At 37.0% G+C, this 18,539-nt stretch overlaps 1 protein-coding gene across 2 annotated transcripts in view; it reads right to left on the bottom strand.

Annotated features, from left to right (window-relative positions):
• The window catches only part of LOC108623000 (uncharacterized), a 41,306-nt gene that overhangs the window by 12,144 nt on the left and 10,623 nt on the right, over positions 1-18,539 (bottom strand). For both annotated transcript variants that reach the window (XM_018021230.2, XM_018021229.2), the window contains exon 2: positions 2,287-2,939. In XM_018021230.2, coding sequence (XP_017876719.1) covers positions 2,287-2,509 — 223 coding nt within the window. In that variant the 5' untranslated portion in view covers positions 2,510-2,939. The remainder of the gene's footprint in view (positions 1-2,286; positions 2,940-18,539) is intronic.

Genomic DNA, 18,539 nt, shown 5'->3' with positions numbered 1-18,539 from the left:
TACTGCCTAGTGGTAGGAATTTCGAGTCGCTGTTTACTCCTCTCAGAACAAAGACTCGATAAATCGGAATTCATACCAGTTCTATTCTACGTATTTATTGTGCACGGTCAGGAAAAAATAAACTAAAGAGTTATAGTTGAAAGGCGAATTTATGACAATTGCAAATCCACTCATAAATCTGCTTGGCAAAAATTTACTAGCTACAGCTAGCAAATATTCAGAATAATAAAAATAACAACTGAACAGACAGAATAAAATTCTTTCAAGCAAACAAATCAAAAAGCAATATTTTTTAATATATCCAAAACTCATAAATCATTCTATTAAAATGCAAATAGAATCCAAAAATTTGACTAACTATAACAGGCAGCGACTTAAATATTTTAAATAGACGCAGTGATCAGGTTTTTCAGATCCTCGTGCACTCGGCTCACTTTTATCAAAAAAACAGAAGTGAGGAGACGATGATATTTGGCTGAATCTGTTTGCATTCTTCTGAACAGAGGCGAAGGTCGGCGGGAATGAGTCTGAAGCGAAACTAGAAACTATTCATGCAAATTCGACGGCGGATCAATGCCACCAGAAGGAGGCGTCGCGATTCCTAATAAAAATTCAGACACTTTCTTCTACTGGAAACTTACAGCGTCGCACGAATTCCGTATGCACGCGATTATGCATGCACACACATACATATCAATGTGCATGACTAAATGCACTCTGAGCAATTTATTCTTATCGCGTATAATAATGCGAACAACAACGACAAATACTTGACGTCCATTTTTTTCAACCGTTTACAGATAACTACCTTTTGAATTTGCCTAAGCTCGAAGAAAATGAGCGGCAGAAGGTATTAACAAAGAAAGGCCTGGTCTTGCTAATGCCCGATTAAAAATCAAATTTTACAACGATTATCAAACTTATCTTTAGCAATATAAATGTTTTTCAATAACAATTATGACAAACACAAAGCATCGTGAATAGGTGAAGATAATTTTGGAAACTGCGTAGCATCCTTACATCTCTCAGCAGATCGTCTAAATTTCCATGATCTATTATAGTCGAAATGAAAATAACTAAATCATGCCAGTCCATTGTAGTTATGATAAAACTTGAATAAATCCATAAGGAAACGAAAGATCCCGAGACAGTTATTAACTGAAGAAAAATCTCAAGGTTGATCATTTTATCAAGACGTTAATAATAGTGATTTGTTGGCGGTGAAAGTAGCAGGAACGCTTACACTTGATTACTTAAATAATTATTGGCTGTAACGTTTTCAAGATGATCGCGTAAAATAAATTGCGGTACCGATTCGTTCTGAAACGTGGAATTTCAGGTAAAAAGAGAATACGGACCGGAGACAACCGGGGAATTAATTAATCGCGGGGAAATAGGCGGTCGCGAATAAACGTACCGTAATAATGGCGTTCTCGATGATTAAGGCCGACCCAGTCAGAGGCGAAGGTATGCAGAGAAAGTAGGAACCCCCCTCCGTATACGCCTATGTCCGGTCGTTGCACCGCGCCATACTTCTTTTATTTTTCAACTTTTATCCTCGTCTCAACAACAATTCATTTTTGCATTACATTTTTAATTAAACTGATACAGAAAATATACTAACACTTCCTTGAGAAATTAATTAAAGTTCCACCAAAATTAGAATTTGAAACGAACGTTATCATACGTTCTTAATTAACCGTGGTTTACGACCGAACCCTTTAACGCTCTGCGCATGATACGGAACGAATTATTTATAGACTCGACAGTTTCTTTTTAAAGGCGGCCACTGCCGGGTACCGACGACGGATCGTACGTATGATTGCGCTAGTTAGACGTTAACCTTGCCTCTAACTGCAATAAGTATTGCACACTTCCGGCTGGTCATTCATGTGACTCGAGTTCGCGATTCGTACACGCGCTTGCATGCAGCGAGTACCTGCAGCTTCGTTCTTAATTGTTGTTTACCAATTTGATTGCTCACTTTCGACGGGGTCAGGTCTACGCTGCAATTAACAATGCCGTGCTAATTGCAATATTTGAACCCGAGTCATTTCTCAACGTTTAATGGCCTTCGATAGAAATCTGGTTAATTGTTCAAATAATAAAATGTAATACAATCAAGTTTTTATTATTTGTTCCATTACGCGCGTTTATTAATGTAAATTGCATTCACATTTCAACACAGAAATATGTACTTTATTTTTTTATGATTTTTCGCAGGAAGAATATCAAAATAAACGAGGAGGGAATGATTAGGAAATTTTTGTATGACTATGAACTTACCTTTTGCCCATCCAGTGAGGACGTTGCCGAGATAGGCGACCTTGTAGCAAGGATCGTACTCGGTGATTGATGCATTGCCCCGATGCCTCCTCCAAAGTCTGCCTAGTCCTCTCTTCAAAGACCTAAACGTCTTCTGACCGAACTCTTTGCCACTCGTGTTCTGAACAGAATTGTCGTTCTGTTCTTCGACAGGATCCGCGACCACGTCCCCCATCGTTTTCATGATTCTCTCTTCGACACTTTAATATATTCGCACTGTCTATACGTACATCACATGTAAAAACACGATTCGGAATAAAAATCGTCTACACGGTAAATACTAGCGGTCAATCGGCTACATGGCGCGACTTCCGGTGAACGCGAACAAGGATCGTGGCGACCTTTCAGGGTCCCGAATGCTGAAGTTATCCAACCAGGTGGATGAGCTCTATCGAGGTCGCGACCGGTGCCGGTGATCGAGAGAGGTTGTGAAACTCGAATAAATCCCGGCGAGTTGCCCGACGACTACTATACGGCGGCGGCAATGCTTGCCGTGTACTTCTCTCCACACCTCAAGGCCGACCTCTCGGAGTTATTCTCACGTACGAAGGAAGATCGGCGTTTCTCACGAAAAACCTTCCGGAACCTCCTTCCGCGGCTTCACGCTGCCTTCTCTGCGAACAAAATCAAACGTACTTGTCAGTCAACAATCCCCGATTCGTCGTTACTTGCGTTCTTAATAAAAAATGATGAAATCCGGAGTGAGAGATCGAGAATCGCAAGCTGCTCTGACGGCGGAAGCTATTTTTAACATTCTTTGACCTCCCAAAGTGTAGGGAAACCCGTGACCTAATATTCGTTTATACGAGCCGAGTCAATGAGAATTATTTCAAATGAACAATTATTTACTGATTTGATTAAAAGAAACTTTCTGTGGACTTAGACAGTAATCATTGACTGTATCGTACTAAACCGTAATTAAAAGGTTTTGTGAAACGAATGAATAAAAAACAGATAATTTGAAATGGATTACTGGAAAAAGTTGAACATTATAGCATCGTAAGAACTATAACGGTAATTATATCTGTACGACGGTGTTTGATCATTTTTGTGGAACACGGGAGCCAGTTGTAAGCATCCACACACTCGCGACAGGTTAAGCGAACAGGTGCGAAACCGGTACGTGTACACGTTCGGAAAATACGCTTACAATATATTAGAAAGCATGGTGATGTGAGTTACAGTAAACATAATTCTCCTGTACCGTAACTCGGCGAAAGAAGTGAGTGCATTATAGTTCAACAATTCTAGAAGATCTAAGATCACATTCCAACTATTAATATAAAGAATCTGCTGATCATTCGTATAACGTCGATTGAAGCTGTACGAAGAAAAAAATTTAGTAGCATTTCAAATTGCCTTTATAAATAACTAAAATTGAGGAAAACGCATCAGGAAAGTCTTGCTTTATTTAAAAAAAGACACGTGAGTTTATCTTACTGTCAACAACAGTCAGTTAGTTAACAGGACAAAAGTATAAATTTCCATGAACAGAATTTTGCGTCGAAACATTAGCTATCGATTTCCCAGGCACATGGAACACGGCAGATAAGCACGTGCAAAGCGCGCATCGGTAAAACGTGTCACACCGTGTTTTTCCACAAAAAACTTACAGGGAAAAAGATGACAGGACGAAGCTACTAAGGAACAAGGTTGCAATTGAAATGACCTTTGCAATAGATCAATCATTCAATTTAATCAATTACTCAATTGATTCATCGCATCATTTCATCGAATATAGTACCGGGTTCGCTTCATCGAACATTTTCATTTTGTTGTGCAACATGGATTTAAAAACGACAACGAAAAATACTGATATTGTCAAATGCAATAGATTGATTCCACAGTCTAGCGAACGGCAACCGTGTGTATACGTAATTTGCGCGTAACACGAAGAGAGAAAGACACGGTGAAAGTATAATTTAACGCACCGCTGAATGTGTACACATCGAAAGCAACCCACTATTGTTTAAAGAAAATACCTCCAATTTATTGAATTGCAAACGGGTACGATAAAAAAGTTCCATTACCTTTGATAGGAGTTTTGTAAAGCTTTTTCACTCACAGAACGATTTACGTATATAAAATCTGAGATAATTTATAAACTTGTGTGTAACTAAAAGGATTACAAGGATGAACGAGAATAAACGTAGAAGCTGGTGCACGGTTTGCTGAATTTTGAGCCCAAGGCTCCTACAGTCTTGCACTTCGTAGACTGAACCAATGTCTTTTTTTTGCCCATTTAATTTATCTTACCGGAAGTTACAACTTTCGACGGAAGTCTTGCGGTCAGTCTACTACGGAACGTTGCCTAATAATCAGGAGTATACGCACAGACTAAGTTTTCCTTAAAATTCGTTTCTCTGATAAAAATCTAAATATCTTCAGATTTATTTATGTGTTTTTATCATTGAAATACAATTTCCGCTGGGTTTTTATATTTCATGCGTATTTAATTTTTCTATAAATGCACAAAATGAGTTCATGAGTGTAATTAAGAATGTTGATTAATTCGAAGAAATCGTTTAGAAGATCTTGGAATGTTTCCCGATAGATTTCTGAGATCTCGTTAAAAATTTCATTGGATTACAAAAGTAAAGGCAATGAAAATCGCTCGAGAATTGTAAAGCGAAACATAATTTTCGCTTAATGCTGGGCAAAAAGAACTGGCAGGTATATGGAACAAAAATAGAACGCCATGCATTACCATACGACTGATTACATAACGTTGTTTCACCACTGCACCACTTTACAATACGTAATTACCGAGCATATCATGGATAAATCCTCTGAAATAACGGAACATCGCATTTCTGAATACAAAATCAATATCAGCAACAATGGAATGCAAATCACTAATCGTATTCGTATTAAGTTTGCTCTATTAACTCTCATCGGATAGCATGTACGTGGCGTGCATTTCTGAATAATGCAAACTGTTAACTGTATTCATATTACAATTAGATTTATTCTGTTAACAGGGAACTATGTATATAAACCTGCTAAATTGTTAGTTAGATTTTTATGCATTTATAACAGAAATGACTGTGCTATTTAAACAATGTAGAAAATGATGAAGTGACATATAATGAAATGATATATAATGAGTAAAAAATGTTTTGTTTTGCAGAGAAATTAGCGATCTACTGATAATACTTTGGAATATTTTATCAATTGAGATTAAACGTACCCTATTAATTTACATGTACTCAGCGGATGATTAATTAACAGCGATTCGATAACTGTTCAATGTAGAATTAGGTTCCTTCCATTAGCTCTTAATTACCGCGATGTTCCTAACATGAAGTGCGTTTTCTTACATAACAACGAGGGATCCAAGCAATTTAGCGTGAATATTCATAATAGAGCGATAAAAAAAAGTTTAAAAACACGCGCTGTCGATCAAAGATGTGTCGAAGATATTTCCGTGCGAATGCACATTCGAGAAATAAGTTTATGACATAACTAGGAGAATAGAATGAAAGACATATGAATAATGTTAATCATGGTTACAATACTTATTCAGTTGATAAAGTCCGCAGATTAGATTTTCAAACTTGCAGAGAATGCATCGCACTTTACAAAGCAATTATGGAATTGTCAAAATACTAACGGTTCGAATTCAACGTTAAATTCAAGTCCAAATGGAACAATGACAATAGAAATTTATAAAAAATTAGTAATATCGGTGAAACAGGCAAGATGCATATACATCGTGCAAACCTCGGCAAAATAAAATAAAAAATAAAGACGAACCTCGATGGAATTGAAACGAATTTCAAATCATTCAATTAGGAGTTGACAAGTTCACCAACCGTTCACGACAGCGTTTAACTCTCAATTGTGTACGATAAAAGTGGCACCACCAACTTATCAAATAAAAATAATCACTGCAATTGTTTATCTTATCATCAATAATCAAAAGCTTATCTTCCTGTCTGTAGAAATTCAACTCTTCATAAACGAAGTACATAGTATTATACATATGTATTGAACTAATGTAGTTACTTTGAATTTATTGGTCGCCTAATTTACTACTTGCATATCAACAATAACGTAAGCACGTCACGAAAGATATGCTTAGTTATTATGTCGTAGAACAGTTTAGTGCTAATTACACCATCGTTAGTGGCCTGAAACGTGCACGTGAATACTCGAACGTGTGTCGTGCCAAAACGTAAGAGGCTGCCTGTTGGATTCAACAAAAAAGAAATATGAGACAGACCTATTAAATTGATGTTCCTGAATCTGTCAGTTCACTCAAAGGTGGTATTGGGTCATACAATAATTTATGCATAATTGCGCGTGATTGAATGTTACGTATGTTTCGTAATACAGTAATAGGATAACGATTGTACAGTAAAAAAAGAGTTCCATGAACTTCTACGAAGTTCTGCTCGAGCAGGATTTGATTACATTCTATTAAAATTCAATTTTAATATCGTGGTAGTAATTTGACATATAATGAAATGATATATAATGAGTAAAAAATGTTTTGTTTTGCAGAGAAATTAGCGATCTACTGATAATACTTTGGAATATTTTATCAATTGAGATTAAACGTACCCTATTAATTTACATGTACTCAGCGGATGATTAATTAACAGCGATTCGATAACTGTTCAATGTAGAATTAGGTTCCTTCCATTAGCTCTTAATTACCGCGATGTTCCTAACATGAAGTGCGTTTTCTTACATAACAACGAGGGATCCAAGCAATTTAGCGTGAATATTCATAATAGAGCGATAAAAAAAAGTTTAAAAACACGCGCTGTCGATCAAAGATGTGTCGAAGATATTTCCGTGCGAATGCACATTCGAGAAATAAGTTTATGACATAACTAGGAGAATAGAATGAAAGACATATGAATAATGTTAATCATGGTTACAATACTTATTCAGTTGATAAAGTCCGCAGATTAGATTTTCAAACTTGCAGAGAATGCATCGCACTTTACAAAGCAATTATGGAATTGTCAAAATACTAACGGTTCGAATTCAACGTTAAATTCAAGTCCAAATGGAACAATGACAATAGAAATTTATAAAAAATTAGTAATATCGGTGAAACAGGCAAGATGCATATACATCGTGCAAACCTCGGCAAAATAAAATAAAAAATAAAGACGAACCTCGATGGAATTGAAACGAATTTCAAATCATTCAATTAGGAGTTGACAAGTTCACCAACCGTTCACGACAGCGTTTAACTCTCAATTGTGTACGATAAAAGTGGCACCACCAACTTATCAAATAAAAATAATCACTGCAATTGTTTATCTTATCATCAATAATCAAAAGCTTATCTTCCTGTCTGTAGAAATTCAACTCTTCATAAACGAAGTACATAGTATTATACATATGTATTGAACTAATGTAGTTACTTTGAATTTATTGGTCGCCTAATTTACTACTTGCATATCAACAATAACGTAAGCACGTCACGAAAGATATGCTTAGTTATTATGTCGTAGAACAGTTTAGTGCTAATTACACCATCGTTAGTGGCCTGAAACGTGCACGTGAATACTCGAACGTGTGTCGTGCCAAAACGTAAGAGGCTGCCTGTTGGATTCAACAAAAAAGAAATATGAGACAGACCTATTAAATTGATGTTCCTGAATCTGTCAGTTCACTCAAAGGTGGTATTGGGTCATACAATAATTTATGCATAATTGCGCGTGATTGAATGTTACGTATGTTTCGTAATACAGTAATAGGATAACGATTGTACAGTAAAAAAAGAGTTCCATGAACTTCTACGAAGTTCTGCTCGAGCAGGATTTGATTACATTCTATTAAAATTCAATTTTAATATCGTGGTAGTAATACGAATCATATAATTTTCATTAAACAAATAATACTGCCTCGAGAGATCTTCTTGAGTGACGTCAATAGAGGTTTTATCGGTTGCAGTTTTACTTGCACGACTGCAACGATACACATTTTTTTCGTTATCGGCCAGTCACGTAGGAATATGAATCGTGTAGACGTAAACATCAATAACCCTTCTTTGTACTCGCGTTTAACAGAAAAAAAGTGGCAAAAGAAAATTCTATGAATATTATGCAATAACATATTCGAAATGTCGAGCTCTTTTCTTAATCTTTCATGATAAATGGGATTCCTGTCGCGTGGCGTGTAAAAATAAATCAAGTGGCCTTTCAAACCCTGGAAAAATACATGAATCGTGTGATTATATCATTAGATGAAGAAACAAATTCACGACTGACGGTAATATAATTAATTACTTGAGGTCGTTCAGGTGCATTACAATGATTTATACGTATGTAACGTCGATTAGAAAATATTCCAGGGATTCACGTGGTTACAAACCATAGTAAAGGGTAACAATAATTTTTGCAAAAATGATGTACTATGATATTTGCACGATGAGAAGGCCGTGTCAATTACTAAAGCGTGGAAATTTCTCATACTCGAAATTTGAATAACAAATGAAACAAGAATAGAATAAATAAATGAATTCATTAGATACGAATAACGTAAGAATTGAAAAAAAATCTTTTCGATTGTCCTCGCTCCGTGGAGCGCGTCCATTAGCATACATATAAAAACCAGCTTACAATGGACGAATAACAAAGTGCTGAGTTACAAGATAATGACATAATCATTCATTTTTTAAATCGACGGTTTTTCCAAGGTTTTACCGAGACAATCCTTGGTCAAGGTTCAACGATATCCTCAACGTGATATCGCGATACCGATACTTGACCGTGGTGACTGCTAAGCGATTGTGATCGATGATTAATAGAGCAGATGTCGACGAGAATTAACTAAAAGAATGAGAGCGTGCCAAGACCTCCGGATTTTGCGCGTTTCGCGAAACGAACCGCGTAGAGGGTGAAATTCAGGTGACCCCGAACGTGCCTCGGATCGGCAAACGTGTCTGACACTGTGAGAAATGCGTCTGAAGAAAATAAAACAGCCCACCGTTAAAATCTCGTTATGTTATCTGGAACTCTGACCGTGTCTCGACAAAAGAATTCTGTTTCAATTTTTTAACTGGATCCATGAAACGATTAAATCAATTAGAATATCGTTTGAATTGTAGGATGATTTAGATAAACAAACTCGATGAGATTTGCATAAAAGATTTATAGATTAAATGATTATCGTACACTGGGAGGTTTGGATAAAGAGAAGCTTTATATAGATGGATCATTAATTACTACTTACCGCGTTTTTCACTGCGAAACGTTAACAGGTTCGGGGGCAAGAACATACAGAAAAAAGTACTGCGTTCGATTCTTGTCCGACAATTAATTCACCGATGACTTCACGCGTCCTTTCAATATATAGTTGATTCAATCAGCGCAACATTTGTCTCGGTCATTTGCTTTCTATTAACTTAGCCATTTATAAATCTCTTAACAAAACGCATATACGTCAATATTTAAAAAAACTACTTGCAATGCTAAAGCGAACGATATAAAATTTTTCAGAATATTTTTTATAAATGTACGAGTAGTAAATAGTAATTTAATGAAAACGACAGCCAGTACACTGTGCCATAATTAAAAGCAATTTATAGTACGTGTACAGAGAGATAATATATAATTGATAATTTAAAATCATCATTATTGATAAGCTTCGCAAAATTACTTTATATATTTCTCATTTAAAAAAACTACTTACATTATTAAAGCATGTAATACAAAATGGATCTGAACGTTTTTAATCGATGCATGAATAACGAAACTTATGATAGATATGGTCTAATGAAAACAACAAACATCGTAGAATTTATGAATATACAGAAAGATAAATCATGTATGAATGATTTAAGATTTCCGTTGTTGACACCACCAATAAGCTTAATGCATTTGTCAGTGGCTATAAATAACACTTTTTTGGTATAATGTTAATCCTCACGGTATCAAGATAACGTAGATAACGTGATTCGATAAATATCGAGTTGTTTATCCTGGTGAGTTATACCTTGAAACATGTATGAGTCTTTCTTAGACTCTTCTATTTTTGCACCAGCTGACGTTACCCAATTTCTTATGACTCTCAATTAAACATCGAATGGACAAGTGTACAACTATGCTAATTTACAAGTTCTCTGTTAACACACGTTTCTACAGCGAAAGAAGGACATGGCGGCGCCTGCTTTTAATATTCGTCCAAGTATGTAAATTATGATATATCTCTCATTCTCTGATTTTCACGAACACATTTTATAATTAAACTCACTAGCTAAAACCATATCATTTGCGAGCATTTACTTCTATCTTTGTTTAATGCAGCGGTTTAACATAATTTTCATCTGAACTCTATCAACTACGGTTGCAAATATAAATTATGCGAGTAATTAAGTTTATATGGAAAAGATCGAATGCAATATGAATAATAAATCTTGAAATCTAATTATCGCAAATGTTTTGCAAAAGAAATCTAAATACGACTACTAGCAGGTCAGCGTTTGTGGAGTTATAACGATTTTAAAGTTCGCAGGATAGATACAACGATTCTCTTCTGCAATTAGCCGAGAGCCGAGCGAGCAAACAAACGAATCACTTCCCATGCCGCTGCTCACTTTCCGGCAACCGTTTTACCACTTTTTCTATCCCGGCAAACTTTCCTCGCTTCTCAACTTTCAACAAGATCCAACGGTACACCTTCTAACAATAAACAAATTAGTTGCTCGCTTTTCATTTGCATCTTAAGAAAATGTTTTCAATTACATGCACTCTTCTTCAGTTTAAAATTAAATGAAACTTATTCTTCCCCTAAGGAAATGGAATAAGAACGTGAAATACAACTTTTGTTAGATAAAATTCTGTTCTCTTTTCGACTGACTCGCGTAGAGAGGCAAAGGAGAAACGCGTGCGGAAATAAAAACTGCAACTACGCCAGGCAATTATCGCGATGGTTGGAAAACTGTATGTGCAAAGGAAGATGAGACGAAGGGAAATGGAGCACGGCGAGGCACCAGAACCTCCCACAATTGTATGCTAAGGGAACGGTTGCGAGAGCATTGAAAATCTATCTATCTGTTCCACGCAGTCGTACAGGTTTCGTCATTTCACGATTTACAAGCGACGACGCGGGTTTGATACATTTTCATTTCGGGGAGGGAGAAAACAAAAGCACGGAACTCATCCCGTTTTCCATGGAAGAAAATTCAAGGTACGAGAAAATTGAATCACGTGCGAGAAAATTGAATCACGTGTGCAACATGCACGTGCACCGATTATATAAATTCCACAGTAAAAAACCATTGGGTAAAAAAAATTAATAAACAGAATATCGAATATTTCATTAATTAACACGTGATTCATTTTATACCCAAGTTTTCAAATATCTGTAAAAAATAATTATTTACGTACATATTTGAAAAAACTGTTACGTAAAAAGTAAGATGAGCGAAGATAACAGGCTGTGTCTAACGAAAAAGTAACAAGCAAATCTGTTGGTATAACTAACGTCGCTGAAAGGCCGTTGACTCCGCGGAACTTTCGCCTGACACTTTCATGTGTAGCAACACAAAGGCTTGTCACAGACACGGTGGGAAAGGAGGACCAGTGATATTCGGATTAGATATCAAGGATTAGTACGACAAAATTTGCTTTTAATCCTAGTCTAGACTGAAAGATGTTATCCATATCAAAATCGCTAATCTGTAGACGTAGATATGGACTATCCCACAGCTGATGAATTACCTAAAGATATTCTAAAAATAGATTTAACAATTCTAAAGATAATTTATGAACGAAGAGCAGTAATATAAAAATGAACATTTCGGAATCTGCTATTATTCTTTAAATATTTATAAAAGCCAATCAGACGAAGTCTATAGACATTGTCTGTCAATGTCTGGGCAAGCTTTTGCAAATAGCTTTGAATACTATTGCGAAAGATAAAGTCTGGTACATTTTTCATAATGTTTAATTCAAACACGATCCAGAAGGATTTCATGTTTATGAATACACAAATTAAATTGTGAACGTTGGATCCCTTGTGCTGTACACCAAGGACGATGCACCGTAAAGGTATAAAAGCTTTCGAAACCCAATTAAAGCCAGGACACGATGGTTATAATACAGAACGAAAATTATAATACAGAAACACAATAGAGGTGGTTAATGCTATATCTGCTCCGCTAAACGTGACTAATTGGTCACAGCGGCGTGGCGAAATAATAATGCGCTGCCAGCGATTCCGCTTCCGACCGAAAAGAGAATCATCCTACTCTCAGTTTCATGAGAAGCTAAACATGGTTATTCCCTGCTATTCTGAAACCCGTTTAATTTCGTAGTTATATCATGAATTAAGTATTAAGTACGCATAATGTCACATTTTTTAATTGGTTTTACTATTACGAAACACGTCAACTCGTTATCATAATTCGATCAAAAAAAAGGTCGATTATTCCTTGCTTTAATTATAGTGATCGGCAATTTTTTTGATAATTTACTTGGTAGCGAGGTGGGTTAATCACGGTGCATCGAGGAGCGAATTGATAATCGCGTTAGGAAATAAACTCTGACCTCGATGCAATCAATTAAACGCGGAGCGAGGCGAGCCGAGAGGATTCCTCGAACGAATCTTCTCAAGGAAGGAAGTAAGAAAACCCCAACCCCATGGTTCGCGGGACTTTCTCACGACGAAGGCATCGTAATCGCTATCTCGCGAATATCTCGCCGGATCCTAATTGCAATCTCTTACGGCCGCCTACAGCCGCGGTCATTTAAATTTGTGTCATTACGCGTACGTTCCGTGTCGCGATAAGCATTACAGGGAACAACCGCGGATCATAAGCATTGTATATTCAATTGTTTCAAGAAAACTACTATATACTGTCTCTTATATAATATTCCTGATTACAGTAATTAGACTGCATGTCTTCATACATTTACAAGAGTCAAATACATATGACGAAACTGGATCAATATATGCATATAATATACAAAGAAATACAAAATATTAGAACCAACACGAATTTATTATTTCCAATGGGAAAAAGGTGAATATAGTGTTCGGTACTCTTCATGCATAATTGAATGTTTGTATGCCCAACAAACAAGTGAAAAAGCATCTGCAGCTACAGAATCGATCACGACGATCGGATGTCCTCGATTCAAAAAACTGCAGAAGACAGTTGGGCAAGGACGATAAAAAATCAAGACCACTTTCTACAGTCTGCTCCAGTTACAACACTATACCTTTGTGCGGTTACAAGGACTTGTGAGGTTAATGGACGAAAAACTACGAACAATAATTCTCCTTATCCTTCGACTGCCTTTTAGGCATACTTCAAGTAAAAAAATTCATGTTTGATACAGAAAAAAATAGAATGCTTCGTTATGAAGCTGCGAGGAAGAAAAATGTTGCGGTGAACGGGATACAGGTATGTCGGATCATCGATCGAACAAACAGCCAAGATCATTTCCTGCAGCGTTTCTTTAGGTGTACTTAACGTCAAGGCTGCCAAGTCGATGAACAAGGCCAGCGAATAAACACTCTTTTATAAACTAGTTTGCGTATTTTTTACCGACCAGACATACCAATTAAAAATGGTATTGTACAATGAACTAAGTGATCCGTGCGTTACTACAAGAACAATTTTTAATCAATAATCATAGCGAATGCAGATTTTCAATATTTCCTGTTCTATATTGAAATTCCTCGGATAGCTTCCAACGTGAAGTTTAAGATTTGAACCCGGTACAAATTCTCTGGGGATTGGAATTTCAGTGCGAGCGGTCAGTGTTGCCTCTAATGACCGGTGAAAGAAGAGGAAAATTTGTCCCCATCGGAAGACTTCTAGCCTTGAACTCAACCGCAGGATAGGACATGGACAGGAACAGGTGGGCGCAGCCAGTGTTCCGTGGCGAATCGAAGAGACTGTCAAGTGTGTCATGCGACTACTTCCAACCGTTTATTTCGTTTATCGCCGCTGCGATTGTGTGCCAATCTGTGCGACATTCTTCACCTGCGTTCCTATGTGTTACATTACTGCTCAGGTGTTTGCAATTTCCGATCAAAACATTCTTTAAGTACAGCAGCTTTCCAGTAGATATTTTCACTAAATATTTTCAGCGAATTTTTTTTCTTCAAATATATGCAATTCTCGTTCATCGAAAATATGGATAAACCGAATCTTATGCATTTTGCAAGACAGTTTTGTAGTTACATCAAAGGAATTTAAATATAGTGTATTCGATTTAAATATATTATATTACATTCGATGTGCCGCTGTTTACTATGTAAAAATATAAGTATAAAGACTTCTGAAAGGACACTTCAAGTTATTTGATCGGCATTGTTGAAAAGATATGCGCAGAAAGTTTTCAAGGCAACCGTCGTATGTACGTCTCTCGAAACGCATCGAGCCAACTGTTATTGATATTAACGTTCAAAGAACCACTCAACGCTATGAGAGACTGACTAAATTCACATCATCGAAGAACAGGAAAGGTTAAGCTTAAAATGTCCTTGATAATCCACGATGTAAAATTGTTTCTCGAAATCAGGAATGGAAATTGAATTAAAATTGCCATTTCTATTCAATTGGCTTTAGAATATTCGATTTGAAAACGTTTTAAGATTCGTGCTTTCTTCTCATTGACAATTTCTCTAATAACAAATGCGAGTTTTGACGATTTCTAAAGGACGCATCGTTACGTTTAGAAAATACGTACTAAACTCGTGACTAAACTCTCTTAATCTTTTTCCGGTTTGCGCCTTGCTGCAGGAAAGCGTACGTCTCATTCTTTCGTTTTCACACCTGGCAGGAAGGTATCATTAAAAGTTTTGTCGCTCGAACCGCGACCACTTCGGTATTCAACGCACTTCCTTCCTTCCTGCCCGAAGACTAGAGCCAGTTTGCGAATCGCGAATAATTGATTTCACGCAACTGAATTTTAGTCAGAATTCATAACGATGTCTCTTATGCAGAAATAAACTCGTGGAATTGCAGAAGTGCAGAACAATTTTTATAGTACACACCGATTCACAGACCTCTTGACATAACAATACGTAGACTACATAATAATGTTTTGTATTGTAATGCATATTTTAATTAACATTATGAATTCTTTGTGGTCCCTGAAAGTCTAGTGATTAATTTAGGGAATCGCATTCTTCTCAAATAGCATTAGAAAATCGCCCATTGTACTAATTATAAGAGTGAAGGAGTTAAGAATTGAAGAATTGAAGATTATTTGTAAGTCAGTGTTTATGGTATTCCTGGATTAAGAATATCTTCCTTTCTAAACCGTCGTTTTCTAGTGTACGTAAATGCAAATGAGCGTTTTCTCGAAGGTCGTTCGTTCCGTTTAATCTAAATATCAGTCACGATTGTTTAACGTTTTCGCTGCCACTGAAAAAGGGTACGGACAGCATTAGAAAGTTCGTAGCGTGAAGAAAAAAAGTTTCCTCTAAAACCGTGACGATCGCGTGAATCGTTTTTACGGCTCACTCAAACGAGATTCGATCTCAACAGATCTGTCCGATTCATGAAACACGTCGGCTCGCAAAAATGTGCGCAAGATGTTTTGAAAATAACATTTTGAAATGGTCGTTAACCCCATCGAGATGGAATAGGAATTACAAACATAACGGTAAAAGTATGTTTCGATCGATTCAACTAATGGGAATATTATTATATCGACTACAAATTCTTACGAAATTGTAAGTGGATAACTTTTAAACAAATTGTTGTGGAACTTGTCAATTATATTACGTAACTCTTTTGTTAATGACGTACGTAGAACGATAAACTGCATGTAACAATATTTCAAAATGACAAACCACTAAAGAAGCATGGATCATTTTTCTTTTTAATAGTAATTGTTCGAAGAAATGCAAATGAAAGTTTCGTAGGTCCCGAGCAGAGATGTCTGCAGAAGTAAAAGGATTGTTCTGATATCGAACTAATGTATCATTCCATTCCGGTGATGGGCGCCTGGATATGAAAAATTCTGTTGCATCGCACGAGAAACATCCCATAGTCCGTGCAACATCGCAGCCGCGAAACACGAAATGGGAGGGGAAAGGAGTAAACGGGAGCCAGCCATCTTTCCGTAAAATAGCGGATATTTTTCATTCGTTCCACTGGCTGGCTTCCCTCTCACAGTTACGGGCAACGGACTTCAATTCGTATTGGGAATTCTATTTCGGCCATTACGAAATCCGCGCGACGGTAGATATCTGTGTCGAGGCGGATTCCAGCATCAATTTTCTCCAAGCTAATTTGGATTTCATGGGGAGACATAAAAGATGAACAGGAAGAGGTTGTTGATGGGCTGCTGCGGTGCGCCGGAGCCACGCGGCGGTTTACCAAGATAAATTCCAGATTAACGTCCCTCGAAAGCCGTGGGAACATTTTCCAACCGACTCGGTATCGATAAGAATCCCGCTTTTAATTTCCCCGAGGATGCTTTCGATTTCCGTTCCAAGAGACGCCCATACAGCGCCGTGCAAAAGATCAGATCATCTCGCAATTAAATCGCCACTACTCCTACATTCAATTATTATATGTTAACTCATTTGAAAATGTGATTAATAAAATATCGTCGTAAAACCATACATCGAATCAACCTAATCCTGATATTTGTACACTGATAATAAAAAAAGACTCATTCTTAAAAGTCATTAAAAAATTGTAATAATGCATTACTGCATTACTTTTTTCTACGAGAGGCCAAAACTTTTGTGCAAAGCTGTAGTCCGAGTCTTTAAAGGCGGGACTAACTAACGTCTAATCGGGCTGCCTAACGACCCAACTACCTAACTATAAGCGATACGCAAGCACTGGTAACAGCGCGGCACGGGCAGCATCTTCGCATAACGATCCCCGGGCTCTCTTGCTTACTGCCTGTTAGTCATCGCTGAATCATGATCCAGTGATACACGACCCGTGCCGGGTCCAAAGCAAAAAGATGCGTGCTGGAAGACTTACGATACACGCGATAGATACACCCCATAGTTTGTCCTTTCAGGGCTACTTCCGTACGTGTACCACTTATCTTTTGTCGGGACCAACAATCGCGATTCGTAGCTCAACCTCGAGTTCCTACATTTTTCCTTCCTTTGCTTACTCAATCGACTTTTAACAAATTCCATAGCAGAATCTTTCGTTAGTAATTTATTACAATTGAGATATCCCCATCCACGATTCAATGCGAATTTTATATTCCCATTGTGATGACTAAATCCTCTTGACATCATCGATAGAAACAACAGAACTATACTTATGTTGTCAAAGTGATCATTTCTGATAAGACTTAAAAATAACATTGGACATACTCAATGAATCAAGACTAAATAACTGGATGAATGAAATATCGCTTACATCCCAAGTTTAAATGAAATATTCTCATGAATATTTTTCAATACCTATTATATTCCGCCTTAAAACAATGTAATTGGGTAAAACGACGTAAAGGAGAGGATAAAAACTCGTGAGGCATCGCGGTTAGCAATTTCAATTTCCACGAGGCGTTCACGGTAGGTTCGAAATTGTTATCACCGGACTGCGATGGAATAAATTAACGCGTACACCGTACACGGAGTCTATGGCAAACGGCTTCATCGTGTAATCGAGAAAAATGCGTAATGCGACGTCCCGCAGTGGCTGCTCGTGTCGTTTAATGCATAATACACCGGTGCATGCTAGGTGGATCGTTCCCCCAATCATTAATCGATCGCAGCAGTGTTAGATTAAAGGACCGACCGAAGAAATGATACGCTCGGGCAAGGTCTACTCATTTTTCAGCCAACAATAATGTTACCATTCTCTAACAAGACTGAGTTACGAGTTTACACGCGTTTATTAACTTTCGAAACTGGTAGAACTTGAATTAGAAATTGCTTGAAAATAAAATCGAATCGTGCATACTCGTTTAGCGAGATTTATTGAAATTATTGAGCCCGTGATCGGAAGCGGACGTGACCCATTACGTGTAACTATGAACAATACTGAACTACGTTCTTGCAAATACCTAGGAATTATTAAACATTTTTACCATATTTCAACTAACATCTGATAAAAAGTGTATATTGTTCTATGAAAGATTCCTATTTCGAAAGTAAAAATTACCTTTCGCTTCCCGTTGATTTCTTATACCTGACTTCAGACTTTCCATATAGCCGGCTAAAATGCAATTATTACACACGTTTAAGGATGTATAGGCTATATACTTAAACAATGCTAGCATGTTGAATTTGTTATAGATTCCTATTAC

Source organism: Ceratina calcarata, unplaced genomic scaffold (assembly GCF_001652005.2).
Source record: "Ceratina calcarata isolate Rehan_Ccalc_2016 unplaced genomic scaffold, ASM165200v1 scaffold25, whole genome shotgun sequence".
Classification (NCBI taxonomy): domain Eukaryota; kingdom Metazoa; phylum Arthropoda; class Insecta; order Hymenoptera; family Apidae; genus Ceratina; species Ceratina calcarata.
The sequence above is the reverse complement of the archived record's forward strand: the minus strand, read 5'-3'. Positions and strand labels throughout refer to the sequence as shown.